The sequence below is a fragment of the Petromyzon marinus genome, chromosome 44, assembly GCF_048934315.1.
Source record: "Petromyzon marinus isolate PM22_M1 ecotype Great Lakes invasive population chromosome 44, UKy_Petmar_22M1.pri1.0, whole genome shotgun sequence".
Taxonomy (NCBI): Eukaryota; Metazoa; Chordata; class Hyperoartia; order Petromyzontiformes; family Petromyzontidae; genus Petromyzon; species Petromyzon marinus.
In genome coordinates, this window is record NC_133710.1 from 6,970,207 (window position 1) to 6,986,902 (window position 16,696).

Genomic DNA, 16,696 nt, shown 5'->3' on the forward strand with positions numbered 1-16,696 from the left:
AATATCGTTCCATCGCTCGCTACCCTGATGTTGTCACCCTTCGCCGATGACACCGGCAACACCGCCACCATCACTGCCACCATTGGCACCGGTATCAGGAACATGTCACTATTACTGCAATCAAAGACAAAAAACACCCCCCCCCACCACCCCCTCCTCATATAGCCTTTACGGACTGTCGGGGCAAGTGCTGTTAGCGAGTAGCACCTATGAAGGCCGACAAGATACGCGAGGGGTTTGGGTAGCCAGCATCACACCCGGCCGCCTTTGTCTCCCTAGTGCTGATATTTACACATCGTAGCCAGGTGCTAATTCGAGGCTGAGTCGATCTAGGGGAGGCCCAGGACTGAGACCATCCATAACCACTAGCACCATCACCTCCGCCACTGCTTTGATAACCGCCAGTGAAGTGCATTGTTGCGCGCAATCTTGCAAAATTGTCACAAACAGCGGATTGAAAAGAAATCGATCAAAATATCCACGGGCTATTTAACACGTATGCATGTCGCGAACAATATTATCTGTGAAACCCCCCCCCCTCTTGTTATAGTTCCATAGACGAGTCAACGTGAGTCGGGCCCCCCGCTCGCCACCTCTCCTCGTTTGATTACCAAACGTTTATATTCGTAGACATTAAGCCGCAACACGATGCACGCACCCGGCGGTTGCGAGGACTGGAGTTGAGAAAAAACACTTGATCGAGATTGTCGGGCATGTCCACGTTCTTATGGCAGGGACCCGTCCGACGTATAAGAAAACCAACGTGAACAAATTTAGAACTTCAAGAATGCGCGCAATAAAATGCCACGTGTGTAATAGTTGTACATTTCACACTATTTAAAATATATATAACGTTCCAAACTCTGCTGTGAACACGAGCCAACCAACTAATGGCATCAAAAAGTCGCTAACTATAAGCGTGTATATATACAGTATACTTATATATTTGCTCACGGCTAAATTACCCAGAATGTCCCCACCACATTAGCCACGACAGCCTACAAATATTCCGCTTCGCATGGTGTCCACCAATTAAAACATTGTCCAGTATGAACCCTGCGTTGTACTTCTGAGACCTGACAAAGATCGGGTGGCATACCGAGAGAATTAGCCATCGGCCGCACTCAATGTACGCACATGACCATAAATACCAAGCAAAACAAACACGCACGGTCACCCCCAAAGACATAGATCCCCCGTATAGTGTTTAACAGACCGTTGGGGCAAGTGCTGTTCGCGAACACCAATGAATGCCGGCACGGCACATTAGCGGGTGGGTGGCCAGCACCACGCCCGGCCGTCTCTGTCTTCCCAAGTGCTGACGTTCACACACCGCACCAGGTACTCATTTTAGGCTGAGCCAACCTAGGGGAGGCCCAGGACCGGTTCAGATAATCGCCACTCGTGTTGGTGGCCGTGAGCGGGAATCGAACTCGGGTGGCCGGGTTCGTAGCACAGCGCGCTAACCGCTACACCACCCCTCCCCACGCAGTCACCCACTCACACCGCACGCACACACATATCATCAATATGTATAAATGAAGCCACGGAAAGCACACGGTGGAATGAACGGGAACGCAGGGCACTCAGCTGTTCTTGTCGGGGCCCTGGCCCCTGTGGTCACTTGAATTTCAAGGAATGCTGTAGGAAGTGCGCCCGGCGATTTGTTGCGATTCATGCGCGCTCGTGTGTTATTTACATTTCTGGACGTCCGTAATACCCCTAGGGATGGCGAGAGGAATGGGTAGGGGGGGGGGTGGCAGTGGATGGGCTTTGTTCCATCCACGTCACATCTTCCATGATCCATCACTTTGCTCGAGACAGCCGCTGTCAGTCGGTCACACATTTGCTCGAATTCATTTTGATGGTGGCCACAAGATGAGATCACAATGCGCTTCTTCGGGAAAATGCTGATGGGTTGTTTTCTCTTGTTGTTGTTGTTGTGAAAGCTTATGCACAAAGGATGTGCGCGAGCCCGTACACATTTTTGTGTCCTGTTTTAAACGTGTGGTTTTCCAGCCTGCACTTTTTATTATGTTGTTATTATTCTTATGAAATGTTCTCATCGCCTATCGATTTGATTTGGCTTGAGCGTAGAGATGGGATGCCAGATCATTTATAGTCAACTACTGATAAAAAATAATGATAGGTTCAACTGTTCGGACGACATATTGTCCACATACCATGTCTCTAACTCGTATTAGGGGACATCGTATGTTAATGGAGGTAGGGGTGCCGCGGTGGCTAGGAGATGTTAACTACCTCGCCTGGCATGCAGGAGGTCGTGGGTTCGATCCCGACCCTGAAGCCTGCTGCTGCTGCTGTATATTTGGAGTTTGCGTGTCTCTCTCTCTCCCGAAACATCATCACGGTGGCTAGGAGATGTTAACTACCTCGCCTGGCGTGCAGGAGGTCGTGGGTTCGATCCCAACCCTGAAGCCTGCTGCTGCTGTATATTTGGAGTTTGCGTGTCTCTCTCTCTCTCTCCCGCATCATCATCACGGTGGCTAGGAGATGTTAACTACCTCGCCTGGCATGCAGGAGGTCGTGGGTTCGATCCCGACCCTGAAGCCTGCTGCTGCTACTGTATATTTGGAGTTTGTGGTGTCTCTCTCGCTCCCCGTGGTCGTGCGGAATTTTTCTCCGGGTCCTTCGGTTTTTCACCCCACATTTAGAATCAACGTCACCACGCGTTTAGTGTATTTGGGTGCCATGCTTTTCCACGTGATAAGCCACTTCGTTGAGCTGTCATTTGTGGTCAGATCGCATCTAAAAAGAGCTACACAGCTCAGGGGGCCGTAACTTAAAATAAAATAAAAACTGTTTAGTTTATAGCATGCAGTCCATTGTGTCCTCTGGCTGTCATTCCATCGCTCGTCTTATCCAACGGCCGTCCCTTTTAGCCACGATTCGTTCGGTCCGAATCCACCAAATTCCCGTAGCTATATATCCAAATGGCGACCCCCTTTTTGCCGGTATATAAACAAAAAAATAGACCTTACACTTCCTGGCAAGAATACAGATGTCCAAACACCAAATAAACACGCGCATTGCAAGGCATCAAGGATGCATTCACCCCCCATCGTGCTTGCGGTAAAGCATGCAAACAAATGTGCTTTAATCTTGATTTGAAGCTTTCGTGACTGCAGGAATCCATACTCTTTGGTTCTTTCGGTAAAGTCACGTAGGTAGAAAAATATATATAAATATCACGACGTTTCGATCACAACACAAGCGGTCGTTCACAGGCAGGATTTTTTTTCTGCCTGAGGACGACCGCTTGTGTTGCGATCGAAACGTCGTGATATTTTTGTTTATTTTATTTATTTTTTCTACCTACGTGACTTTACCGCCGGTCGCGTTGGACCGGAGAACAACGCCAAAAGGCGAACGACACAAAGCTAATGCAAATATCAACGCATCAATATAGCTCGGATCGAGCATGTTTGTTTGGGTGTTTTACCACAAGCGTGTGTGGTTAATGCAGATACTAGCTGTCTGATTTTGTGTTTAATCATCTTAACACCTGCTGTATTATTTTGCCGAAAGGATAAAGCCTATTTTTTTTTATAACTTTAAATACATTTCTGATTTGCGTATCGTCCCTCTTCCTTCCTTCCCTGCACCATTGCGATTCTACGCAGAGCATCTATCGGAGCTTCTGTGCACACTTTTCAGTCTTCGCTCATTGTTTTTGTGTTCTCTCCATCGAACCAACGTTCTCTGAATCGCGCGACAATTGTGTAAACTGAGATAGGCAGGTCAAGAAGCGAAGTCGTCCCGCATGCGATACTGGGACCAATCCAGCAACTGCCCAAACACCCCCCCCCCCCACTGGCTGTGTGGTGGGGCATGGTGGACCCCGTCCCTCTCTAGAGAGCTTCACACAAAGACAAAGATCCCCCGTATAGCCTCAACAGACTGCTGGGGCAAGTGCTGTTTGGCGAGTAGCACCTATTAAGGTCGGTTCGCAAGGACCGGGGTGGGTTGGCCAGCACCGCGCCCGGCCGCCTTCGTCTCCCCCAGTGGCGATGTTGACTACACACCGCACCAGGTACTCATTTGAGGCAGAGTCGGCCTGGGGGAGGGGGGGGGAGGCCCACGACCGCTTCAGGAATAATCGTGACCTCGTGTTGGCAACACCGTGAGCCTGAATCCAACATCCAACCTCGACACACACACAGCCACGGAGTTCTTAGCGTACATTCGCCGACTTATAATGAACGTTCAAGCATCCCCCCCCCCCCGTTTAAAAGGAATCCCCGCGTCATTTTGTTTTTGTCCACCGACCCATTTATTTGTGCGTGGAGTTAAATTATTTTGTATAAGCAGTTCATAAATCCGACCATTCACAAATCCGACTCGTCTCGCAGTTGCCAGCGAGTCGGATATGCGACGTTGTACTCGGCAAGTTTAGGACTTTGCACGGTCGGCTACTTACGGTGCGAGAGAAGTTCAACATTACATACCTAACATTCAGGGTAGTGTTAATGAACCCAGATTTGTTTTTATTTTCCATCGCTCGCCTGCGCGCGTGCAGCGCTGTACTTTGCGTCATTTTACAATTTGCCGTGAGATTCACGAAGTTGCATAGACGCTCCCGGGAATTTAATCAGGCGGACGGGTGTTTTAAATAGCTGGCAACAATAGCAGCTGCCTCCTGGCGTTTGGCATCAGTCCCTCCCCCCCCCAGCTCCACCACCACGCGCCCCCCCCCCCACCAGCCGTGGTTGTGTCACACACAAGCCCGCCTGTCAGTCAGCACCGCCAGCTATCTTCATCATCAGTGCGTTTTTATTTATTCATAAACTAAAACAATATATACATTTTGTTTTTCTGTCTCGCAGGACTGGCGACGAGAAGCGGTTCAGTGGCAACGTTCGTCGCCAAAGGGGGGGGGGGGGGGGGGGTCTAGAAACGCCCCAAGGTGGGATGGTTCCAGAATGGCGAGGTGTTAACTACCTCGCCTGGTCTACAGGATGTCGTGGGTTCGATCCCGGCTTTTGGACGCCTGTTGTATATGTGGAGTTTGCGCGTCTCTCGCTCGCTCTCTCTCTCCCCCCCCCCCCCCCCCCCGAGATCGCCTGGAATTGTCTCCAGGTCCTCCTGGAGACAATTCCAGGCGATTCGAGTATTTGGCCGCTATAAATGTCCACATAAGCAAATTTGTTGAGCCATCGTTCGTGGCCAGGTCGCTTCTTAGAAAAGGAGTTACATCGCTCAGTAAAGCGGCCAGGTGGAAGAACGTGCAAACTCAAAATACTGTATACACGTGTCAGGAGTCCGGATCGAACACACGACCTCCTGTATATCATGCGAGGTCGTTAACATCTCGCTAACCGTGGCCCCCCATACTCTGTTAGTGACTGACAAACCGTTACCACCGAAGCGATGCAAGACAAATAGTTGAAGAGTTGGCAGGAACAAACACAGAAGACGGACACGATTCATTTAACATTGCTGGAACGTTTTTCAATTTGTGCTACTACGAGTGTTACATCTTTCGCCCAGAATGTTATTTGCATGTTCTCCCCGTGGTCGCGTGGATTTTTCCTTCTGTTTTTTTTCTCCTCCATTTAGAAATATGCATTTCAAATACTTTACAACTGGACTAACATCCCATATTTTTCGCCTGTGTGAAAAAAATGTGGTGTCTATAGCCCGTGTTCAGGAACGTAAAAGTCCCGCTTTGAGCCAACGAAGATGGGAGAAATACACGAATAATATGGTCTATAAAGAGAATTTTTAAAATTATGTTGAAGTTATACAAACAAAATCCTTGTCGTCATTTTTCTTACTGAAGCGAAGTTCAATTGGTTAGAACTGAAGCCCGAAGGCCCCCAAAACCCTCCACAGGACTTTGTAGATGAGGGCCCACACGGCCAGGAACCTTTAGTTAATATAATTAGACACCTTCACAGCGAAATCTCTCGGCTATGAAGATCCATCGCTAACATCCCGCTGCAGGGCAGTGCTCTTGAGTGAATGTTGGTGTGCTGTAATACTAAAAAAGGTCTACTGTACCGATTATAAAATGTGATAATAAATTACCAGTGGTGGCGCAATTTGACACCCACAAAACGATGTTAAGAAACTCAATCCCAACACCATATGGTACTTACATGCCATTTAGCCTCATTAGAAACACCGTTACGCAAATGTGAAATATTGCATTATAATAATTAAGTATAAGTTAATTTATAATCCCGAATCCACTGCTGGATAGAGGCCTGCCCATGCCTTAAGGTCATGGGGATTGTTTGATCCTACTTGTGTTTAGTTTGTTGTCCTTCCCCCCCCCGCACCTCCAATTAGCACGGTTGGCTACGTATGGTGCGAAAGAAGTTCAACATGAATGCTTCACTCTCGCCAGGGTGGGTTGGTGCGGCAGCAGCACGGGGCCAGCTCCGATCTCACTCGCCACCCTGGCTCAATCCACGGCCAGAACTCAAATTCAGGTCACCAGGTTCACGGGGCATTACGTCCACGGCTTGCCACTGCTTCTGTCTGCACTTTCCCAGCACAAAGTGGTGCACTACTACCGTCTACGGAAGACTTCAAAATGTCAAATTGTCCGAAGGTACCCATAGCACAAATGTAATTGGAGGGGGGGGGGGGTATATCAAGGCCGTAGCCATGGAGTCAACATTGTGGGGGACCAAATCTTCCAGGGAGTCTGGGGGGTCCGCCCCCCCCCCAGAAAAAAATCTTAATTTGAAAATATTTTTTCCTGCCTAAAATATAAAAAAATTCACCAACATAGGATAGAGTTTTTATTAATTTTTTACATTATCTAAGTGTATTTTATTACATTGCTCTTTTTACTTTTTTACCTTTTCTTGTTTCATTGTATGTAATGGCAGAGATTAGGGATTAATAAAGTACAACCATAACCACAATCATATAAACAGACATCTATTTTATAGCAATATTTTGGGGGGGGACATTTTGAGCATATTCGAATATTGGGAGGGGATGTGTCCCCCCCCCCCCCCCCCAATATATTATAATTACGGCTTTGGGGTAGATACCTTCAAAAATATCCTAAACTTTTGTTTTACCAAAACACGTGAAAGCAACATGGACTTGCAGCACACTCGCTTAAATGCGCGTCACTGTCGATCCACTGCTGATTGAAGGCCTCCCCGTGACTCTTGGTCATGGGGGGTCCTGTTTGACCAAACGCAAGCACGTGCACCTCCGATTAGCACGGTCGGCTACGTACGATTCCACTGGCTACACACATTGCTGGTCGGTGTCAAATAGCGAGGGGGGGGAAGGATGGGGGCAGAACCGCTTCAGACACTCGCCACCTACGTTATTAGCCACAGCAAAGCCAACTCAATGGGTTCGTTGCACAGCGTGCTGAGCACCGCCCAACTTAAAGCATTTAAACTACGACCGTTAAAATGCTTGCGGGGTCGGTGGAGGCAAGAGAGGTTTGATAATCCACACCACCACCGGCACTGCGCGACGTTAAAAATGCACCACGTGCACGCGAAGTGCCCAAATACCTCGCGTGGTCTATTTTGACTGCTCACGAAAACCCCGCGGAGGAGCCGCCACTTGCTCGGCACAGGCGCAGCGCCTCTCACTCGATACCTTCGCTGGCGCTGGGGCAGGACACGAACCCGACACCTCTGTACGCGAACATGCCTCGAACCTCGGCTAAATATAAAAACGCACATCTCCCCCCGCCCCACCACCACCACCACCCCTGCACACAAATACTTACAATCCTCAAAGGGAGCTCCAACATTAAAAAAGGTGGTCACATTCAGCAATTCGATGGGCATGCGTCACAGGTTGAAGCCGCGCATCCCAAAAAATATCTTCATTAGGTGTGACAAATACTTTTTCAACCCCCCCCCCGCCCCGTTTGCCTGGGTCACGCTCTAATAAAAACAAAGTGTGGCAAGGCAAAGTTTTTGCAATTTATCAACAATGGACCGTCCAGAGAAAATGTCACATTCCTATGGCAGGGTCTCGTCAACCACACGAATCCGACACTCTGGTCTCAGCTTGCAACGGGACAAACTCCTGTCAGAACGGAGACGCACATCGTTCTTGGGCCACTCCAACCCAGGTCCGGACCTCGGCTCTCTGGTTCAAGCCTGGGAAGCCCTGCTGCACTTAGCAGAGTTCTGGCATCGGGTCCCCCCCCCCACCCACTTTAACCGTCTAGACAAATCTGTATTATTGCGTATTTGCTCCCAATGTTCTATTTGTACCACTTAAAAGTTCCCCCCCCCCCACATTAGAAATGTTTGTAGCAAGCAGCAAGACTTACCTGGGGCACGCCAATCCGTGCACGCGTTCTTGCACGAATGTAATTGGGACGCGTCCTTCTAACCACTTAAAAATCGCGTTACAAACCTGTTGGGGGGGGGGTCTTCATTCACATTCCCCCTCCCACCTCATGGTAATCGTAGATCTGGCGAAACTACACGGGGCCAGATTGGAAGGCAGCCATGCATGCTTCCAACAATTGTCCAGGCTCTGTAGTCGTTTTAGACAGCCAATAGAAAATAGCGATTGTGGGCGCAACCATAACCACCAACGCAGGGCAAGGAGGCAGCACCATGCTTCCGATGGGCGTCTATACCTTTGCTGTACCCGATCCTGGCTAGTCAGGGTTGAGACCAATACCCATGGGAAAGTGAATTGAATAAAATGTTGACGCTCCATACCCTCCCCTGCATCCAGCGTTGGTTTATTTTAGGAATGCGGAGTCACCACTCAGATCAAGTAGGCCATCTGCATGGCCAATCCAGTAAAAAAAAAAGTTTAAATATGGCAATATAAAATTGGCTCAAATGGCCATCACCAGGGAAAGATAATTAAAAAAAAATTTGCACGACCAATTGGTGGATTGACCAAAAACAATGGCAACGTGCCATTGTACCACCAGTCGGGCTTAGCGTTCCTGCTTTCAGGACGCATGATGCCTGATCATCTGAAGAGCATTATGTAGCACTAGCCTTTTGCCCGTCCAAGGACGGGTGTATTGCAGTATATCTGAAACTTGCAAGCGAAAAGCAGACCGCCACGTGATATCCATCTGCATGGCCAATCCAGTAAAAAAAAAAAAGTTTAAATATGGCAATATAAAATTGGCTCAAATGGCCATCACCAGGGAAAGATAATTAAAAAAAAATTTGCACGACCAATTGGTGGATTGACCAAAAACAATGGCAACGTGCCATTGTACCACCAGTCGGGCTTAGCGTTCCTGCTTTCAGGACGCATGATGCCTGATCATCTGAAGAGCATTATGTAGCACTAGCCTTTTGCCCGTCCAAGGACGGGTGTATTGCAGTATATCTGAAACTTGCAAGCGAAAAGCAGACCGCCACGTGATATTCATTGCATTAATGCGTGCGCAACTTATAAGGGCGCGGTGACACTTATTTCATTTTAAGTTTATAATCCCTTGTTCATCACGACGTCCTTTTTACTTTGACGTCTCAACAGCGTTACGGAGATCACGTGACGCGAGGGTTCCGTCTTTGTAGCGAGGGTTGAGTTGCCGCCGAAGAGGGAGGCGCCTTGGCACCCCCCCCCCCCACATGTGGTGACGTCACCCACTAATGAATATTAATGGCGGGTGCCCATTTGGAGGGCGTCACCTGCTCATGATTATTAATGAGGGGGCTGATCGACATGCAGTGACGTCACGCGCAGGACAGACATTCTTGGCTCGGTAGTAAATCGGATTCCTCCAATATAAAATATTCTAATTCCGGATGGTGGTGGTGCAAAGGCCACCCATAAAAAAAGCAGAGATTGGTTTTTAATTAATAATATTCCAGGTTGTGCAGTCTTCTGGGTGAAGCCCAAAAAGAAATCACCGTACCACAGACGTGAAAACCGTTTCTTTAATAAGAGCTTTGTACAGTTGACGAATGAAGGACAGACATGGGGTGTCAATTTCACATTGTGCGCAACGCCGCTTTGCTTCTTTCGGACCAACGGGAGGGGAGCACAGGGAGTCTGTAGATTCCAGTAGTCACAAAAATCATGGCAGGACAAAAATTATAAATAAACCGTATACAAAGCACAAATAAATACTCTGGCTCAAGTCAATGGCGAATTAATATTTGCAAAAAGCAAAATCCACCCGTTTATCAAATTCCCACAAACTTTTCAGTGATTCACAGAACATATTACGGCGACAAGCCACGTTTGTATGTACAGCAGAAAATGAAATTTGTTTTTGCACAAGCAAAGCACCAAGTCGCTTATTTTTTCACTTTCGTACAAAAAAGTTATCGTCCCTTGTCCAACCCTATTACTTCCACCATGCATACCACTGCTCAAAGAGACCTCGATTTACCACCACCAGAGGTTTAAGATGGGCCACGTGGCGTCAGGTTGAGGCTACAAGCTGCATGTAGCCATCACCGTCTTGCAGATCCGCGCAGGTGGATTAATTTAGGCATGCGAAGCACAGTGGGCTTTGCAGACATACACAGCTAAAAAAAAATAATCTTACAATTATCCAGTGGGTAGACCAGCACTTTAACGTTAATAACCTATTTCTGCAGAGGCTGTAAAAACCTCTAGGTAGAACGACCAAGCCTCCCAACCTGAAGTTGCAAGCCACCACTGACTGCAATTATGATGGGGTTGACCGCTGCAATGCACACTGGGGTGTACCAGCCCAAGGCATTTGCAGCTTGTGTGTACAAAACAATGTAATTGAGAAAGGTTCTCCAGTTGTAAGATTGTTGTTGCATTGGCATCAGGAGGGGAGGGTGCCACAGGGACATGCTAGCACCAGAAAAACTACGTGCATTTGAGAGCAAAAGACAAGCCATTCAATTTATAGCTGAAAGGGAGGTACAAGAATTCAGGAGGCTACTGCAAGACAAGTCTCATAATACTGTACCAAACGAGAATCAACCTCAACGTAAGGGGGGGGGGGGGGGGGGGGGGGAGAAATTGTATTTTTGTAAACTAGCAATAGAAGATGCATTGGCATGCTTTTAGTTCGTGATCTTAGGTTGCACCACATGGATTTCATGTCAAATGCACCCCCACAGGCTGGGAAGCGTCCAGAATGGATTAAAAAGAGGCTCACAGGCATACTGAGTGAAACGGACAGTGCCAAAAACGCACAAGGTTCAATCCAATAAAAGCCACAAAACACGCAGGAGCCACAAGGCCCAAGTGAAAACCTATGCAGGAGTTAAATTCTCTAGCATGGGATGTGCCGACCGAGTTTGCTGTAGATTGGAATTGCCCTCTTCGTGTGGGATTGGTTCGGTGGCATTTAAAGTTTTTCCCCTTCCTCGTGGACATGGCTCAGAACTCGTGCACCTTGCATCCCAGCCCCTAGAAAGGCACCTGACGGAGCCTTCAAATTGCACAATTTGTTTACCTGGAAAGAAAAAAAACAATTGGGGGAAAGAGGCAGATTTGTTTTTGTTGCATGAAATTAGTTTACACAGCGTCAATGTTCCAGCCAGCTGGGTATATATATAATTGGTAGACAAATTGTGCAGGACATTAACAAATGGAGAAGATTTACCCGAATCCAAGTTCCTTTTTCAACCAAGTTATTCAACAAAGGGACAAACTTCCTTCCTGCTAGTGCAACATAAAAAAACATGAACACAAACACCAGTGCTTTGTTGTTAAGGTTGGAGGTGTATGGGGGGGGGGGGGGGTTGAATCGATACGGCCATCTCACTGCCGACAGCCACAGGAGAACGCGTCGCTCTTCACTCGTCGTCTTCTGTGCTCACCGCCATCAGCTGGGAATAGAGCAGCGACAATCAGGGCAGCTGCAACGCACACACAAAAGCAACGGTTGTGGTTCACTGCATTTTTGGGAGCCAATGCCCTGAAAACTCAAATTACGAAGACAACCTGCAATTCAATTCCCGTTTTCCCCCGCAAACGTTTGGATGGCTATTACGTAATTTCGGTCGGCGTCTGTTCTGGCGAGTTCGGCTCCGACAGCGGGGGGGGGAGCCTCACCGGCGGGTAGACGTGGCCCACAGAGGGGCCGAGCGACGCGTTGTGGTCCAGCGCAAAGTCGTCGTCCTCGGTCGTCTTTCGATACACGGGGTTGTCAAAGTTCATGCTCTTGGTGTTTCTCAACTTCCAGTTCCGCCAAAGGTAGAAGCCAGCCACACACACCATGGCCAAGATCGCTGCAGTTGGGGCGGGGGGGGGGGTGTACTGCATTAGGGTAGCACCGGACTTTAACCAGACTTGCTGTTAGACACCGGAGGATGGATGGAACAGAACCCAACAAGGGGTGGACGGAAGAATCTCATGTACATGAATATCACAGCAGGGTGAGAAGGCATCAAGATAAAGAATGTGGGGGGGGGGGGGGGGGGTCAAGAAGTCTGCACGATAAAAATTAGTCAAATAAGCTGCTGCTATATGCCCATGACCACATCAACCCTGGTGTCCGATTTCAGAAGTAAAAGCCAGGTTTGGGAAGCAACTGTTGGGCCATGCACGTGGGAGGTGTTGGTCAAGAAGAGATCCAAAAGGGGGGCAATGTAATGGAGTTTGTGAAATGCATTTGTGGAGCGCATTAAAATTTACCACCGGGTACTCCAAGTTTCTTCACAATGTGCCAAATCATACCAAATGTTGCAGCAGGATGCTTATTTCACTGCTCAAGAATAGCAGGAGGGGAAGTACTCTTGGGGGAGGGAGACTGGGGCAGCCAGCCACTCACCCAACGGGATGAGAACCCCGACCACCGTGGAGGCAGAGCCACCCTCCGATTCCGCGTTGGTGGCAATTGACGGAGCTTCCGTCGACAGCCAGGCCTCCAGCCAGCCCCTGTTGCCTGTAGCTTACAAAGATTAAAATATTCGTAATCAGTGGCAGGGTACAAGGAGATGTTTTAAACAAAGCAACAAGCGTCATCTCGGTTATGTAATTTTTTTAAACCAGCCTATGCACCTTAGCCAAAGCAACCGTGGCAATGTGCAGGCCTCAAAATCATGAGAAAAGGCGAGAGATGGGACAAGTTGAATTATGAGTGGAGTCCGAGATGGCAGTGGAAGCATGGGCAAGATGGCAAGTGGAGCCCCGCCTCTCTCCCCACCCCCTCCTCATTTGACAAGCACCCAGGAAATAAAAAGTTGGCCTTCCGCAGAAGCAGGGAAAGTTGCATCCCGACACACAATGCGTGCATCGACTGCACCAACGTTTTCAACAGCATTTTACTCCCCCAAGCTGGAAAACCACCGGTTCAGTTTTGAACCACCTGGGCACGAGTCAAACTGATGTCAAAAGGTTTCTCGGTTGAAAGTGACGACTGGCAGGAGATGCTTTAGTGAAAAACAATATACAAAATTTCAGGCAATGTGGTGGTGCACGTGCAAGCACCAGTCATTTCTGCATGTGAAAACAAAGCTGCAACGTGGTTTCTTTTTTAGTTCTAGGACTGCCCCACAAGCCAAAAGTTCAGGCAACAAAATACATTTTTTAGCTCCACGGGCTTCGAGCCAGGGGATGGCAAGTCCTCGCTCATTACCCACCAACTGCTTCAGTGGCATTTCCCTTTTTTTGAAGCAATTGAAGCAGAATTTTTTCCCACCAGTTGCCACCGGCACTTTAAATATCTGGCTCTTGGCCAAGGGCGACTTAAACTGGCAAGGGTTTCAAACTGGCTGTGTTATTGCAGGCAGCATTGATGACAAGCAGTGGCTTTGTGGTGGGGGGGGGGGACAAGGCATAGCTCACTGGGCACTTTGGTGCACCATGATCAAACGGGCACACTTACAAGTCAAGTTTTAGTAACGAGATTTTGAAGTGGCACGCAAGATCTATTTTCACTTGTTATGCGCACACCATTATAGCAATAGCGCTACAGCGTGTTGGCCATTGTGTGTAAGGAACGTGCTGCGAGCTCATTGTCAGGCAGGAGAGTTCAGTAGTGGTGTCCGAGGTGCAGTAATAAAACTGCAAGCAGCAGCTCCACAAGCCATTTTGAAAGATGGTCCGCGTGAACCTTGGCCTCGTTTAAAGTTTCATATACGCCGTTTTTCAAGACTAACCCTCCCCCCTCCACATGAGGGGTAGTTGTATTTGGAATCTTAGGAGACATGCAAACTCCAAATACAGGCGTCAAGGTCATGATCGAATTCACAACCTCATGTATAAACAGGCGAGGCGAAGTCAACACCTTCAAATGACAATGCCATTAACTGGTTGGGGCGGGGGGGGGGGGTTACACATGCAATCATAAAGCACCACAACTCAAAACGGTCAATTATTTAAAAAAGCAAGGCATGCTCACGCAGGGTGGGGATGATGGGGGCAGTTGTTTCCATGGTGGGCATGGCAGCCGTACTACCTGGGCCAACTGCGGCACCTGGGATTGGCGCATTCTCGGCGTTGATGGTTGGTCGCGCTGCGGTGGACACCACGACGGCTTCGTGTTATTGGGGGTGGGGAGGCAGAAAAAAAATTTAAGGCGTCAGCATGAGGATTATCGTGGGGTGGGTCCGTTATAAAAAAACAACTATTTGGTGTACGTGTACAGCCCTTGGACAAGCCAGTTGCCAGATGAGGGCCTCCATATACGATGTCCATTATTGAGTTTTATCTTTAAAGCCACTGGTTAGGGTGGGAGCACAAGTAAAACGGATTGAGCCATTGGCAGTCAGCGTCCCAGAGCCCCTCGGGCAATACGCAACCTGTTTAAGAGCCTTGGCCATCCCTGAGTCAAGCAATACCCAAGATTAAAAACCTGCTTGGCTTCCAACAAACCAGGTGTAGGTGAATTGGTCCATGGGACCAGATGGCTGAGGATTACCAAATTAAAATTTGCACAAGACTAGCATCATTTATAAATAGTGTTTCTCCATACTGCTTTATTGCAAGTGTTTTTACTTTCTTCAAAAACAAAAATACAAGAGAACGTCTGCCGGGGCACGAATGTAGCAAGGGGGTACCGGCGCTGCAGGTTTTTCCGTCGGGGTTGAGATGGGAATTGTCGGCACAAGCGCAGGAGAAGAGCGGCAATGCAGCATCGACCTTTGGTGCCGGCAGACAGAGATACTCGCAGCCACTGCCCTCGCACCGATTGGGGCCTACAGGTGTACAAGCGGGGTGTGTAGGGGTGGTTTTGAAAACATTGAGTTACAAAGTGTATAATTCCAGACCAGCAGTTCCTTATTATAAAGCAACTTCCAATATTGAAAGCTGTCCAATGAATGTACTGCATGACATTTGTAAACCAACATTACTATACCATGCAACACAATGTTGCACATTTGAACATGCAGGTAGTGCACCCTGCCCAAAACAACACATCGTGTAAAATCTTAATGTACACAGGTGTGTTCACCTGATGCAAAGTACATGTATATCATTAAGTGTGGCACAAACCTCAAATCAAGAAAGACCAAACTTCAAACGTTGTCAATATACTAACAGCCAGTCTTTTTATGGTAAAGCCATGTAGGTAAAACATTTAAATAAATCACGACATTTCAGGCGCAACAAGCGTCCTTCAGGTGGGGATAACTTAGCAAATTAAATTTATTTTAAAATGTTTTACCTACATGACTTACCGAAAAAACCCAAGGAGTATGAATCCTTGCAGTCAAGAATGCTTCAAATCTAGAGCCAGTCTAACTTTGAGAAGCATGTCTGCTTGAGACACTGCATTTGAACAATCTTGCAGCAGATAGCAGCCCGATGTGTCCTTCTGTAGTAGCACAGTGCACAACGATACCACTGAAGATAGAGGGATGGATCATGGGATAGAGGTCTGATCTTTTAAATGCTGCGCATCTGAAAAAAATATGAAATACTGATGGAAATTTACAGAACTTACCTGGGGCAGCTGGGCTGAAGATGCTGTGAACTGCTGCCCTCTTAATCTACTGTGGAAGTTACTGCACTCTAGGGAGTTCCCCCCCCCTCCACCACAACTGTTAGAGGGCACAACTAAAAACGTAATGCGCATAACTGGAACTTGAAGCTGTTCGAATAAACGATGTAAACACGATTTTTGTCCCTGGGTAGTGTTATTTTTAATTGTTTATGCCTAAGTATAGAAAAATGGCTATTTCATTAGACCTCCTTTGCCAGTACCAAAATGTAGGAGGGGTTTTCCCCTTTTTTCTGGCAACAAAACAAACTTTTACAAGGATTCATATCTGCATTAACCACAATACCTGCAGTCAAAATGCAAACAAAAAACATACCATGATAATATATGCATTGTCCTCGAAACTGAAAGCCGTCCCTTGGTGTGGACCAATCAGTTAAGGACAATGCATATATTATCATAGTATGTTTTTTGTTTGCATTTTGATTGCAGGTTGTGGTTAATGCAGACATGAATACTTGAAAAAAGGTTTCAGTTTTGTTGCCAGAAAGGGGAAAAACCCTGTTCTTATAAAATGGCTATTATTCCAAACGTTGCTTTTGTGACCAGGATTGACCGAAAGACAAAAGCACACCTTCTCATTAAAAAATAGGTAAATGTCAAAATATCACTGTCCTGGTCAAAAGCAAAGTTGTGGGGAATAGGCATTTTTTGTACTTTGGAGGGAGGCATAAGCAATTAGAAAAGACTTGCTACCTAGGGACGAAAAAAAAAAGTTGGTAGCGATATCAGCAGGAAAGTGTAAATTGCAAATTAGGAGTTCACTTTTTTTGGTAATGAAAATTATTACCCAAACAAGATCTCAGGTGTTCCTTACTG

The 16,696-nt window shown here is 47.5% G+C and overlaps 1 protein-coding gene across 6 annotated transcripts in view; it reads right to left on the reverse strand.

The window, feature by feature from the left end:
* Window positions 1-9,864: 9,864 nt before the first annotated feature.
* Window positions 9,865-16,696, reverse strand: part of LOC116952002 (very low-density lipoprotein receptor-like) — a 46,793-nt gene continuing 39,961 nt past the window's right edge. For 2 of the 6 annotated variants that reach the window (XM_032970972.2, XM_032970966.2), the window contains 5 exons: window positions 14,934-15,071; window positions 14,276-14,410; window positions 12,704-12,823; window positions 11,986-12,161; window positions 9,865-11,759 (listed from right to left, as the gene is read on the reverse strand). In XM_032970972.2, the coding sequence (XP_032826863.2) occupies window positions 11,727-11,759; window positions 11,986-12,161; window positions 12,704-12,823; window positions 14,276-14,410; window positions 14,934-15,071 (602 nt within the window). In that variant the 3' untranslated portion in view covers window positions 9,865-11,726. Of the gene's footprint in view, window positions 11,790-11,985; window positions 12,162-12,703; window positions 12,824-14,275; window positions 14,411-14,933; window positions 15,072-16,696 lie in introns of all 6 variants that reach the window. The other 4 variants (XM_032970970.2, XM_032970969.2, XM_032970967.2 and 1 more) reach the window with 4 other exon arrangements.